We start from the raw sequence: 14,983 nt of genomic DNA on the forward strand, positions 1-14,983 counted from the left end.
AATCTGAAGACATATCTCCACTCATTGCAACAGAAATGCTGCACCAGGTCATTTATATAGCCTGAAAAATAGCTATCTATACAAAATAGGCATGATGTATACAAAAACAACAGGGTAACTTCAAAAATTAACTAAAAATTGCTGTTGAAATTATTCAGTGAAGAGTATTTCACGCAAGATACACAAATGGCAGGAGAGAACGCAGGTCTGAGACATACAAAGCCATCAATTCATCTCAGTGGAGTCACATCTCTTACAGTTGACACCCAAGCAAGTCTGGCCAAGGCTAGTCTGTCATTAAGGCTCAATGCAATGCTTGGATCTGGGAAGCTGGGTAACTGCAGTAGAATGGCGCTGTGCCTAGGCTAATTGGCTAGTTGCCACCAGGCTAATCAGCCCCAAGCAAAGTTATACTGTCACCAGGTCTAAAGCTGGCTTGGCTGGAATGAACTTGGGAAGTGGAGCGGAGGAATCCAACGTGCACTGCAGGCACCAGCCAAGGGCCACAACTACTGTTTGTGCAAGGAGATCTTTGCAACGGAAACTTTAGGTTGCAGACGTGTTGCAGGTTCCCACGCTATTCTGTATGTTGCTGACTCAGGCTTGTACTCTCAAGGGTCTATCAATAACGTTTACTTTCCCCCAGATACGTTATGCTGTATACCCACTTTGTTTACATAGGGCTTCCTTTCATATGAAGACACTAGTCCCCTACTATACTGCATGAGAAACAGACTGTGTTAAAAGGCTATTCTGAGAGAGCATGCACCTATGAAGCAAGTAATTCTGCTATCATACCATGGCAAAAGGGAAAGAAAGAACAATAATTGAGTGTGAACAGGCACCACATACATCTATGCAGCCATTCAGGAAAACATGCATTCAGATAAAAATGTTGTGCTGTCCTTTGAAGTCACGTCCCTAATTTCATTTTGTTTAACTACACAGGAAGAGAAAGGAAAGATGAGGCCATTCCAGTAGGCTACCTGGTATCCCAGCTGGGCATTGTCGTGGTGATCACTCATGCCTAGCTGGGAGTTACACATACTCAACAAGTCAGTGGATCCATACAGGAGCAAAACCGTGGGTGGGACACAGCAACCAAACCCAGGTGTTCACACAAACGTGGCTGATTGCTCCTGCATGCCTGCAAGCCATCAGCCTGACAGCTGCTAAAACATCCAACTTGGCTGGTTGCGGGAGGAGGATCAATGGTGACTAAAGAGAAGCTTGTAACCACAGGACGCCCCAGCAGCATGGGGATGCGCTACCAAGACAGCATGTCCTACATACAGTGCAGGAGCAGAGCACCTTACCTTGGCACTGGTATCCTTGCTTCCCAAATACACCCCTGTGCAAAACAAAACACAAACATAATTTAACGTCACGTAAAGCCAGCCTTTTTCCAGATCATTTCCAAAATAAAGAACCAAAAGGCAAGAGGATCCCAACCGACCAGACCCCAGGGGCAAAACTGTCCAGAAATAATGGCACAACTCAGCATAAGGGTGCGTGAGTGTAACAGAGCACAGCAAAGGCTGTAGCTCACAGGGCAGACTGTCAACATACATATTATTCCCCATATTCCCCCTCGCACTAGTTCCTGAAATGCTTCATTCTATTACAACACATACCACACTTAATAGACTGATCCCAGCTGCCCACACCCTTTTATCATCTCTCCCACTCCCTGCTCTTTTGAGACCATATATAGGTTTTTCTCCCTGCTCTGCCTACTCCCCTACATACATCCCCCCACACCTTATACCTCTGACAGCTTTTCTGTTCTCAGGCATTTTCTCTCATCTTTCAAGAAACTGTTTCTGTCATTGTAATCTCACAGTCCCACTCCAATTAACATCTGGGGTCTTTCTTCAGATTGCCTAGGTTTCTTTCTTTCCCGAAACAACATCACTTAAAAGTGAGGATCATTGCCTATCCCCACACTCTCCCAGTTTGCTGCCAGCATCCAAGTCACTTCACGTTAGCTCCAGCGTCTCTTCAGTGCGCACCAGTCTGCAAATGTACCCTGCTACTCCTGGTGGGCAGGGGGAGGCACGTCAGCGACCCTTGCTAAAGGGTCGGGGTAACAAATTCAGGATCGATGGCAGCACAAGGGTCGCCCCAATGCCAAGGAATGGGGATCGCAGCTGGGCTGCGCACCACTGCTGCCAAGCTGTTCTTACCAGATGAACTCCCTGCAGTGTGAGCAGTAGGTTGGCTGGCGCAGGTACGTAGCCATGAATTTGTGCCCGTTCACCTGATGCACTCGTCTTCGCATAGCCCTCTGGCGTTTCCGAGTGAGGTTCTTAAAAATGCGATCCCTCTGGAGGGTCCCTATGCAGGAGAAAAAAAAAAGTAATAAAACATTATTATATATAATTATTATACATAAGTATTATTATCCCTGGTTTTGTTGTGGTACAAAGTACTTCCAAAGGCCATGATTACATCTCTGGTTTAGAAGTGGAGTGACCAAGGTCTACAATGAGGAAAGCATCTGGGACAGGCAACAGAGGGAGTTAATTGCCAAGGCCCCTCTAGCGCAAAGTTATTTTCTTCACCTAGAAATAACTGTCTCTTCCTATCTTCCTCTCGCTCCTTTCCCATGTTGAGACACGTCACTAACCCGTTAATTCAAGCTCTAAACAGACCAGAAGCTCAAGCCTCAGCTCTTGGGGAAATGCCTTCTGCAAGCACACCTGCATGGATCTGACTGACCAGCCCGGTGGTGCAGCGTCCGCTCGCTGAGCCAAAGTGGACGCTTGCTTGGTGAACGCTGTTTCCCCAGCTTTGGTATCCTCACGCTACACTTCACTATCACCATTTGTAGCAATTTTGCTTCCTGTATCGGAGAAAGGGACATGGTCTAATTTCTCAAGCGCTACTAGTTGTTTGGTGTATGCCATCCTCAGCTTTCCTCAAAGGGCTCATTTTCCAAAGAGGTGATAATGTTTTATAGTTCTTGAAAACAAGGCTCCAGAAACTGCCAGCATTCAGAAGCTGAATTGTCTCAGAATTTTTTTTTTTCCCCAACTGGGCTTAGATTAGCCATATAACAATTTCCCAGCAAAGCTCAGCTTACACAAAACAAGTCGCTCTTAAAACATAAAACTAAGTTCTAGATCAAGAAAGCTGTTCACGCACATCAACAGACATCTGACTTAGAAATCACTGCCATCTGTTTTCCAGGTCCCCTGCCCAGACCAGGTCAGGCTCATCTGAGCTTCTCAGATCAAAGCCTCATCTGGGACACACTTGCCTTGGAGAAAAGAAGAATGAAATGCGCAATTTTCAGCTTAGCTACCTTCCCAAGGATGGGCTCAGGCCTCACTTACCAATGCATACTACGGACACAGGAAAGTATCCACCACCCTACGTACTCAGGATTTTTGTTTTAGGCGCAGACTGCTGCAAGACAAAAGCCAGGTGTTGCCAAAGTATTCTGCATGGATATAACAACACAGGAAAGGACAGGCAGTCTGAAAACTTCCTAACCATCTGACTACCCCAAGCAGTCAATCAGGCACAGCACCCAAACACAGCTGTTACTGTACCACTTACCCATCAAAAGGGGGTAGAGCATTTCTCTGCTTTCAACTAGCTGTGTCGATTAGATGCTTTTAAAAAAAAAAAAAAAAGCAGCTGTCAACCTGATCAAGGCCTGAAATGTAGAAGTCCCACATCACAGGCATATTTCCTGGTCCTTTTTGTAGGAGCAAAGATAAGGGAAGCCATCCTGTCACTACTGAGCCCAGCCACTTCAAAAGGGACACGAGCCAGATGATATGCTCTTCTCAGTACTCCTGCCACACAGGTTTAGAAGAAAAGCCAGCCATAAAGCTCAGGGTTGCTTTCTGCTGTATCCTTCCAGCCACTTGTGCATGTGTCCTTCCCACAGGCACAAATGTGAAACCTCATACCCGATGACATAACTGCGACATGGAGCATGGCCCGACTTTAAGACAATCTGCAGCCTTTTTTAAAAATGGAAATACACTATAAATTAATTAGGGTTTGCCCATTAAAATGAAAAAGGATGTGGTATGGCTGATCTTAAAAGCAATCCGCTCTCTTCACTGCTGAGCTTCAAGTGATTACTCAGAAAGACTGGCTTAGAAAAGCCCGCCCTTCTAGGGAAGTACTTTAATATGTGTTTAATTCTCACTGAAGTTGACAGGACTCAAGGGACTGCAGGAATTGCCAGACTTAATGAGAACATGGGTCCATCTAGTCCAGCATCCTGCCTCTGCCAGGGGGCAACCCGAGACACATGACATCAAGATGGAGGAACCCTGCAGCTGCGAGATAATTCACCTCTTTCCCACACGCCAAGATGTCATTTCGATCTGCCGAAGCAAGAGCTAACATGAGGAGGTTTAATATCCCTTCCGAACATTCAATCATCATTGCACAATTTCAATAGCCTTGTTATCTACCATAGAAAACACGGCTGAGAAAGACTTCAAGAGGTCAACTAGCTCATCCGTCTTCCCCAGAAGAGAAAGATCATGAGCCAGCTCCTTCACTGTGCCCTAGCTTTCTATAGCTTCATGTGAAAGGGTGGCGTGGGGGGGGGGGGGGGGGAGATTTCCTTATATTATTCTGGAATTTGCCTACCTTTAAATTCAAGTGAACATCTCCTTGGTCTAGGTTTAAGCATATGCTTAAGTGTTTTTTCTTGATCGGGGCCAAAATCCCCAACTTGGAAGGTATCCTGCCTTGGAGTTCAGCAGGTACAGCAGGACTTCCAAGGAACAGCAAGGGGAGAGATGGGTTTGTAGGCAGGTGATGAGAGTGCAAGTAAATCACCTAAAGATGCACTCCGGTTAGCAGCTGCCTTTGTATCAGCTGCTCCATTAGAAGCTCAACAGCTGATGCCCTTTAAGTTCATGCACTCACAGTTACCAGAGTTTAAAGAGAGTATGTTCTCAACTTAGCCCATGTAGTTCCTGTTTTCGTTACAGTTTCCTTCTGGGATCAGCATGGCATAAAAGCCCCCCCCCACCCCGCCCCCGGTGCTCTCCCATGCAACGAGCAGCCCACACGCAGCAAAGAGCAAAGCGGCCCTTCGCCCCAGGAACGTGGGGCTCCCCAGAGGTGGATGGAGGGGGACTTTGCTGTGCGCCCCTGAGCTTTGCCTGCTTTCGGAGAGCCTGCGCTTTTGAAATGCTTCAGAAAGGCCAAATGGAGATAGGCTTTCAGTTTTGCATGGGTCACGGGGAAATCTCCCCACTGCCTGTGCTGGCAGATCACATCCACAGCCAGCACCTGCGCCTTCTCCTCCAAGCCGCAGTTGGTCTCCACCTCCCGTTCTCCAGCCATATTTCACACAGTGTAACGGCTTCCGCCCTCGCTCCTGCTCTGCTGGACACACGAAACGGCAGCACCAGCATGGCACAGCACGGCCCCGGGCTCCCACCCTCACCCATATGCATCGCAGCTACAGCACCTCGCACTGCTGCACTTGGGGAGTAGAGAAATCAGTGCTTTGACTATTGGCAAGACAATGCTACATCAGGTCATACCTCCAGTTAATTACAGCACATGCTGGAAAAGGGGAAAAGGTGGAGTAAGGGGTTGGGGGGGCGGGGGTTGCCCCATTTCCATTTAAAACATTCCTCAGACTCCACATTACCCCACACTGCTCTGCTGCATTACCCTGCCAATTTCTTCAAGTGCCACACATCTTCCAAGTGACTCTCACCTATGCTTGAATTCATCTGAAAAATCAAATTATAGCAAGTGTTACTAAACAGGAGGCTGACTTTAGCAGGGCCCAGATTACTTGTAATATGCACTCAGCTCTTTTGGGTAACTGCTTTTCCCGTTTCCTCATATTGTCTAGAGTCAAAAGGGAGGGGGAGCCCAGCGCAGCTCCAAACACACCTCCGGCTTAGACCTGGCTGCAAGAGGCCATGTGCGGTGTGGTCTGGTAGAGCAGCATACACAGCCACATACCGCATGCCTGCCGCTTTTGGCGGGCTTGAACACTCACCGCGCCAGGAAGTTCAACCCACCAGCAACAAGGCCCACGTGAGTTTTAAACGGTGGGACGCACTGCTTCCCGTTTCCTGATCCGGCCCACCTTCTTCCCTACAGTCCGTCTTCATCGAGAGAGGGCAATTCCTCCGCATACACCCACCATCACATCCCCCAAGCCACTCGATGGGGGGCTGCGTGCAGAAACGCTCAGCGCAGCACCCAAGTCTGCTATTTGACAGGGTGGGCCCCTAGCGTCCATCACTTAGCGTCACAGGATGCAAGGTCATTACACAAGCAGAAAAACCTGATGTGCTGCGCCCTGGCTAGTTTCCTACAGAATATGTATTTTTCTCCTCTGCGAAGACAGCAGTTTACAAAACAAAGCGACTCTAGGCCACTTTAGGACTTTCGTACTTTCAAGAGCCTCTAATCTCTGGAAAAGCAACACAAACTGCTCAAACGGCCAAAGACTGCTGTAAAAACAGGCAAGGAGCTACTCAGCGCAGGGAGCTGGCCACATCCACGGTTAAATTTGGACCTCTCTAACTATGGGGTATTTACTGCGCCTGGCTGCGTGTAAAAGTAACTACAAAGTTAAATACTAAAAAGCCTCTTCCCCTTTCCTCCCCTCCACTTGCGGCTAACACGTGCTTATGCCACTGGAAATTACGCAGGCTGAGGGAGAGGAGAACAAGCAAACCACCAAGCCACCCGAGGCCGGCCGGCCACGCTAGCGCGCCGCTCAGCGGCGTAATCACGCTCCCCTACCCGCCTCGGCGGCGGGCTCCTGCCACCCAGCGCTCCTGGGGGGGGCGCCGCTCCTCCCGTCACAGCGAGGAGGCAGCAAACGCTCTTTCTGCTGGAGGGACAAACGAATTCGTTTCTTGACGAGCCTTTGTGGAACGCATTTATTTTTGATTCCAAGCGTTCACTGCAGTTCAGCTCTTACGGCGACGTTAACACTACATCGGTAGGAAAAAAGGAAAAGCTGCAGGACAAAGTGTTGTGTGGTGCAGCTATTTGCCTCAGAGCGAGGAGAGAGCCAAAGTAGTTAAAGCCTGTCAGGTCTCACCTATCCGAAATCAAGCTCACCCGCTACGCTATCAACTGCCACTGTAATGCTGGCACTACAAAGGTCATTTGGGTACGTTCTGATACGTGAAAATTTCTAGTGTTATAGTCCAGCACCCATCAATAGAATTTTCTTTGGAAAGCAATATATTCCAAAAAAAAAAAAAAAGCCTTAAGCAGTAATGCTAATAGATTAACACTTAATTAAGCCTTTTTTTAGTAGTAGCAATATTAGCACATGTGCTATTCTACGCTCCCCTAGGAGCGCTAGGAGCAAGATCCCATTGACTGAGTGACTTGTCAGTGTGGAGTGGAGATCAAGCACAGAACTTCTCCTCCGCCCGCAAAGAGCACGAGAGCAGACTGGGAGACAGCGGCTTCAGCACACCCGTAACCGTCCTCGCCTCTCATAAGCACCGTGGCAAAGGAGACGGGTACAAATGAACAACCATTTCATTCACATCAGGCCAAAGGACCCACCTAGCCCATATCCAGACAGTAAATAGTAGTGGGCACTTCAGGAAAAGAATATAAAAACCAGACTCGGTCAATAACTTGCGGGTACGGGTGTGTGTGTGTGTGTGTGTGTGTGCATATATATGTATATGTGCACATACACACCTTCCCGCATTCAGTACTGTAGGACTTCTCTCAATATTTACCTACCAGCAGGCTGTGGAGCCTTCCTCACATTTACTGAAAATAAACAGAGGCTAAACCAAGATGTTTGTTTTCCAGGCTGGAACACACTTATGACAGAACTCCCTTACAAAGGGATACAAAAGGCTTGGTACCTTTTCACCAGGAGTTTTATCATAATAATCCCACGGATGGCCAAAACCACAGGAGGACCTACTAATTAAAACAATATAAACACAACACAGCATTGGAGAGGCTGATAGCCCGACTCTGTAGCAGCAAAGGGATTTAAAGGCTAAGACCTAAAGTCGTATTTCCATTGCTGACTGTTCTGCTTCCTTAGTATTACTGCTGTAAAGCGAAAACTTTCCTTTCTTAACTACAGTAAAGGTTTCTCTTCGGTTCACCTCAGCAGTTATTTGGACACGTGAATCGGCCGACTGGAAAACAGCTACAGCCACAGAGAACTGGTTAACTGCAAGGCGTTCCCCTTCCCTTTTACATCCATGGAAGTTTCTATCCTTTTGCTATTTCTGCCGGTGTGTGCATGAAACCAGATTGGTTCAAATCTCAGCCAGAGGCTTATTGCAAAGCAAACATGTGGCACATCAAACAAAGTTGGGACTTATGCTTGATCCAGCTGCTGTTCTCCCCTCTGGTACTGGGAGCAGTTTTGTACAAAGAGGAAAGAAAGAACTATCTCGTATCGGTGGGACTATGGTGTTGCCTTCTACTAGGACTTCACAGAAAACCCATTTTAATGGGTAGTTCATCTTTTAAGGTGCCAACAGGTTAACACTGTCTAAGAGAACAGACAGGAAGCATGGTGCTCTGGACCCCCGGAATAAGAGTTTTCCCACTCACAAGCATGAAGCTGCATTATCAGCAGTCTTGGGAATGCACAAAACATGTAATCTTCATCCTTGCCCCAAGGATCAAGTCACAGAATTTTGCACTCAAGGCAAGGCCTTTGTTTCTTGTCCTACCAAGGAAGTAGAGTCAGTCTATCTTTGTTTTTTGCCAGGTTTAGGGCATGAACTCATCTTAGCCTCAGCTCTAAGTGATCAGCAGCATTTGAGTATTTAGGCTGAACAGCAATGTTTCAGTGCAGCAGCAATGAGAACAGGATCAGTGAAGCTCATTTAACAGCATTAGCCAGTTTGACAATGTTCAGCTATTGCTACCAAAGCCCATCACAAGATTACTTCTAGACTCATGCAACGCCTCCAAAGCTCTGATGGTGACAGGTGAGGAACAGATAGCAATGCTGAACCTTTATCCATTTACATAGCCTTTTATCCATTTACATAAGTTCTGTGAGAACGTGAAAGAGGAGGAAGGAGGCTTGAGAAACATTTGAAACAACCAGCAAGGGTGTATTCTGCTGCCATGCTGAGTCTACAGACCAGTTATGAATACCACAGAACTTTTTTGCATAGAGTTTTAATCATGATTACCACACAGGATTTCAAATGTGCACAGAGTGTTCACAAACATTACTATTCTCCACATGTGCTTTTCCAAACTTTCTGGGAAATGTTTTCTTTTTCTTTTCTTTTTTTTTTTTTTAAAAAGATAACTTGTGCATTTTTATGGTTACAAAGCAAGGCACTGCAGCATGTTATGCAAGGCTGAAAGATACAAATGGAAAGGCTTTTTTTTGTTTCTGTATCAATGAACACAGCAAACTGGATGCTGAGGGTAATACAAGATTTTAGTGAATGTGCACAACCCTGTGCTTATAAAAGACCACATTCTAAAACACAAATTGCTGCAAGCCAGCAAGTTTATGCTTTCGAGGCTGCAGAGAAATTGCTCGCTGCCAAAAAGGATGCGTTTGCAAGAGGCCAGCCACTTCCCTGAACTTCCCCCCCATCTCTCTCTCTCCCTTCTCTTTATTGTCACATCATTGTAAGAAGACAGAAGGAAAAGAACAGCTCCATTTTTCACCCTAGCCTTCTTTCTCAAACTACAGCATGAAACAATTTTTTTGCTCCATTTTATCATTCCATCCCTGCAAGTTCGTGGGTTAGTTTGGAGATGCTTTCTCCTTGCCAGAACAAGGCTAGGAAGATAACAGCTGGCAAGAACTGCCTTAACTTGCACAGAGAGACCAGGAGAGAAGAATTTGCTTTTAAATTAGAGGAGGGACTTAAGGAACACAGCAGAAACCTGAGCATTGAACTCCCTTTGGAGACCCAAGCAGGCGCTGTAATGGGAAGGCCAGCTCATATCTGAGCCTGTACTCAGCAAGCGGCACACAACACCTACGTGGTTAGGAAAAGCAAGATAATTTGGTCAGGCCAGATCTGGCAAGATCACAGATACGAGCTTCCCTCCGGCTGCAGGTGAATGTGATGCTCAGCTGCAGTTGAGTTAGGTGAAGACATCCCTGCCCGAGCCCTAGCTCCGCTCCTAGCTTGTTATGACCGATTCCTCTCCCAGCCTTCTCAGACCTGCCAGGGTAATCGCGTTTGCAAGTGCTCTGTAACCCAGTTGTCACAAAGATCTGGGTTAAAAGCAAACAACAACAACAAAAAAAACCCTATTAATAAAAATTTAAGCTGACCCAGATGCACAGTGAGAAACGGGCAATAACAACTGCTTCCCCTCCTCAGCTGCCCCTCCTGTACTCTCTCAGGAGAGTAGATTGCCTATAGTCTCAATTTTATCATAAACAAGATGTGGACAATCCTCCTCTTAAGATGGGCAAATAATAATACTAGTACCTCAAACTTCTTATTATATTACTCATTAAAGACTTAAACTGATTCCTCTTCCTCCTCCCCTCACCAATCATGATCATTATTATTTCCTTGTGCTTCAGCAAGTGAATTTCCATTGTAAAACCCCCTGTTAGTCCTTCCCACCTATTAAACTAAAGAGAAAAATGTTGAGATGTGATTTATTAGGGAAGGAAACCATTTAAATGCGCTATTCATTAAAAACAGGAAAATAAAACTAACAAAGCGACTTTGATCTCCTTCATGATTAATTCACGTGCCAGAAGCCCTGTGCATCACAAGTTTTAGAAGATCTCAACCTACATTGCACTGGATATAGAGTACAAGTAGTACTAATGGAGTGACAGCCTTTATAGGCCAAAGTTACCAGCACCTGTGCAAAATCTTTGAGAAAAGCATAATTGGCATGCTGGGCAAACAGCAGGGAGATCCTGAACTTTCCCCTGCTTCTGATGCCTCGGGGCTCCTGTGTGTTGTAGCAATCAGCAAATCACAGGTTTGGTAGGTAGCTCTGTAACAGGTATTACAGCATGGTATTAGCAGGCCCTGCCTACACAGGAAAGCATAAGTTCCAAGTTAAATCTATTTTTAACTAGAAGCAATTTAAAGCTATTTTTAAGTAGATGCTCTGGGGATATCCTTTTTTTTTTTTTTTTTTTTGGGGGGGAGGGGGTTACGTGGTCAGTTTAGGAAGAGGGATCAGCCACTTCGGTATCAAAACAAGTGTCCACATAAGCTTTTACGCTCAACTAAATCTGCTTGAAATCCATGCCTTTGTGTTTAATGAGTGCAACTTTTCCGCACAGAAATGGGCCTAACATCTGACTCAAAGAGGCAGCACCAGAAAAATGTGCTTTATGTCACATGAGACAAAAATACACAAAAAAAGAGATATAAGGAACAACAGAAAGCCTAATGAAACGTGACTATCAAGCAGCTTGTATCCAGAAGGACCCAAAGTTTTGCAGTAATCCTGCAAGTTGTGACCATGTTACTCATCACCACAGCCATCCCCAGGATAAAACCTCAAACCTTGCTCACTAGGGGCACTGCATCTTTCAGTAGGAAAATAAATCCCAACCAAAAGCACAACTGGAATCCAGAGAGGAAGAAATTACTTGGGAGAGTCAATTAATTCAGACAGGTTACTTAAACACCTCCTGCTTTTCTGCTGTCACAGCCTCAGACTCCTCTCTTGAGAAAGGCTGAGGTATTGATGACTGTCATAAGTCTGGCATTCGCTTGGAAAGGCGACTAACACATGACTCACTAACAACTTCCCTGCAATAGCTGGATTCTCCTGGTCGACTGGTCACCTAACAGCTGAACAGACCCAACCCAACGTGGTCCAGCCACAAACTCAGCTTTGATTACTCAGTCTTTCCCTGCTACCCTGAGATTTCCAGGTGGTAGCTTGCTAACAAGTTCTCTAATTGCAACAGCCTTAAAAAGCAGGTTGTTTACCATATCACTCTCCCACACAGATTCCCATACACCCTGGGCTGAAGAGAACACTGTAGCCAATGTTTGCCAGAAGGAGTAATTCAGTCTCCCGTATTCCAAGCTTCTTACTACAATGAAGATATTTGCCAAAGGGCAACACCTTTTCTCATCAGGACACGGTCCCCACCTTGGTAATGCAACAAGGAAATAATCTGTCTTCACGTGGTAAAGCGAGTGGTAGCATTTGGCTTCATTTTGTAGCCCGTCCTAGAAGAGCTTCACAAATGGCACAGACCATTACCGTTCGGCCTCCCGCCACATGCTACGCTCGTCCGAGCGCCGACAGATTATTCTTATTTCCCAGTGGGATTCCCCTGTGGGCTGCATGCCAGGAGGAGCACCGTGTTTGGAAAATACGGCTGTTCCAGACAGCTTCCCATCCAGTGAACATTAATTAGATGCACTCCATCACCCTTCCCCATCTCCTCCTAAACAGAGTTTTCACATTGAAATACACATTTCTGGATTTCCGAGATTTATTTCATCAGATTTCAAAAGCAGATGTCCCAAATCCATACAAACACAGTTTTAGAGATGCTGGGTGCCACAGGGAGAGGGTGTTAGCTGGCCTCGGCTCCGGATCTCTTTGTATGTACGGAGGGAAGGGATCCTGCCCATTTCACTAGCTCTGTGACAGCCACCAATACCACCAACCAATTTTGCTGCCTCCCTTGCAGAAGCAAACCAGTGGCCCTTTGCAGGGTGTCAGAAGAGCAGTAATAAGTACTTATTCTGCCTCCCCGAGGGCTCTCCCATCTCACTCTTCCTGCTTAATGAGCATGCAGAGGTGGGTGAAGAAAGTCACTTTCTCCAAGAGCATGTGAGACACACCTAGACCTGCACCTCCTTTCATCTCTTTGTTTTCTCAATGCCTCTATGGAGAGGGAACGTATAGGGAGGGAATTTGTTTAAGCTCAAATGACAGAGGATGAAAATCAGGTTGCCGTTTGATACAACAGTACTGCTTACACCAATTTAAGCAGTCCTACTCCCATACAGCATCCTGCCTTTGCTCTAGCACTCCCTTCCGCAGTCATTTTCCAGATGGATCAGTTCCCAAATCTGGTTTGTTGCGCACCCCACGAGCATTGGCACAATGTGGGGAATGAAAACAATCTGGAAGGAAAATAAGCCAGCCTCCATCGTGCTTTTTGCAGGATCTCCGAGACTACATCCAGGGTTCTCAGCCTTGTACCGCACAGCCCAAAAGCCTAGTGCGCCGCTGCACTCACCCTTGCGGGCCCACGGCACTGGATGTGAGGAGCCACACACTGAGCTGTGCAATTGCCTTGATGTGCAAGTTGTCATCAGCCCTTTTGGATGTGACATTGGAGCCTCTCTGAAGGACTTGTCTTACCCTGGCCTTACATTCACAGGTGAGATACAGGACCAGATACAACACAGGTGAAAACGTGTGCAGGACCAGAGTGAGGCTCCAGATTCCTTACCTATCCCTTAAGTACTCCAAGTTGCGCAGGCTGGAGGTGAAACAACTTTCTACCTTTGTTTTGGCTGGTCTGCAAGCATGATTGCAAACAGAGACTGTACGTTGACCATATAAGAGGGACAAATTTTAGAGACACAAATTCAGCATTTCCTGACTTTTAAGAGTTTGATTTTGTAGCCTTACTGATATCCTTGACATGAAAAGATTTTTGTTTTTAAGGACTATCTCCTGTTTTTTAAACAAAGAAATCTACTGCTGAAAAAAAAATCATCTATTGGAGCTGCAGTGGCCTTCCCTCTTCCCTGTCCTGGTTCCTCAGCATGGCTATGACCTTGGACACACAGCACTGTTCTCTTTTCTTCAAGCTAACAGAGAAATGACTTACATTAAAAGGCTATCATCCACTCCGTGAATCCAGCACTAGCAACAGACAGGCACACTTCAAGTTTCACAGCTAGACAGCAAGAAAGAGTTGAGATTCTGGAATAAAATCTTGGTTCCCGATTCTGGCAAGAAACGGGCTTTGCTGCCCGCAATTCCTCTGCTGTAGGCTTCCCTCATCCCTTCTGCTTCTCTTATTCCCCTACCATATAGCTCCCTGCTTGCCACCTTCTTTAACCCTTTGAGCTTCTCTAAGGAAGGGTTCCTCACAAGGCCTGTCCACCTCCACCCACCACGACTCCCCAGCTCTCCTTGTGAGCGACTTGTGGCAGCATTTCCCCCATTCACTGTCCTTGCTCCATCTTCCAGCAGATGGGGCAAGGAGAGCAGGGAACTAAGGGCTGCTTACCTTGCCTCTCGCCTGCCCAGAGCCTTCCTCCACACCACCTCCCGGACTCCTCCTCAGCACTGTGTGCCAACACCTTGACCTGAGCAAGGGGATAAATCTGGCTAAAAACCAACCCACGACCACGTTCAAGTTTGCCACCTCTCAGGTCAGTTCCCCAGTCCAACTAATTGGTGCAGAACTGAACGGGACCTAAATCCCCCGGGCATCCCTTTCACTGACAGATTCACCCTCAGTTATGAAACTGCAGTTCTGGCACCTGTGACCACCCAGGAGTCTACACTACCAGGGGAAACAACCACAGCAGCTAGATTGTTCTCACTGCAAATGGTGTCCACAGCTCTCAGGGCCACACTCATCACAAGCAATTTTTTTCCAGAGGCTCGCAAATGGGTGGATTTTCCCAAAGACAGCAGAAAGCATACTGAAACTCTAGAAGATCTCTTCTCTCCTACCCTCTCCTCTGCCGAGTTTGAGGTCACACAGAAAAACAACACTAGGATCTTTTCATTCAAAGCCAGACTGTGGTCCAGCATCTCATTCTGGAAGACACTGAATCATCTCTGCCGAAGCATTCCAGAAAACAAACAAACAACAGTCGTCTCTCTCAGATGAGGGAGCTGGCACCAAAAGACATCAGACTGGACTTTTTAAGCTGGGCACACTCAGCAGCAACCCGAAAGAGTGGTGTATAAATTGCAAGCATTAGGAATTATCCCTGAAAGCACCACTACAAGACAAGCCCTGCTTTTTACAGCCCAATACCATCTCTTCTAATGGCAACGACCATATTCTGCTTGGCTATCA

At 46.6% G+C, this 14,983-nt stretch overlaps 1 protein-coding gene across 3 annotated transcripts in view; it reads right to left on the bottom strand.

The window, feature by feature from the left end:
* PRKCH (protein kinase C eta) overlaps window positions 1-14,983 on the bottom strand; it is a 167,380-nt gene that overhangs the window by 69,577 nt on the left and 82,820 nt on the right. For all 3 annotated transcript variants that reach the window (XR_011141702.1, XM_068947359.1, XM_009670698.2), the window contains exons 3-4: window positions 2,187-2,337; window positions 1,317-1,351 (exon numbers count right to left, since the gene is read on the bottom strand). Coding sequence is in view for 2 of the 3 variants with exons in the window: in XM_068947359.1 (XP_068803460.1) it covers window positions 1,317-1,351; window positions 2,187-2,337 (186 nt within the window). In the remaining variant the exon portion in view is untranslated. The remainder of the gene's footprint in view (window positions 1-1,316; window positions 1,352-2,186; window positions 2,338-14,983) is intronic.

The sequence above is a fragment of the Struthio camelus genome, chromosome 5, assembly GCF_040807025.1.
Source record: "Struthio camelus isolate bStrCam1 chromosome 5, bStrCam1.hap1, whole genome shotgun sequence".
NCBI classification, from domain to species: domain Eukaryota; kingdom Metazoa; phylum Chordata; class Aves; order Struthioniformes; family Struthionidae; genus Struthio; species Struthio camelus.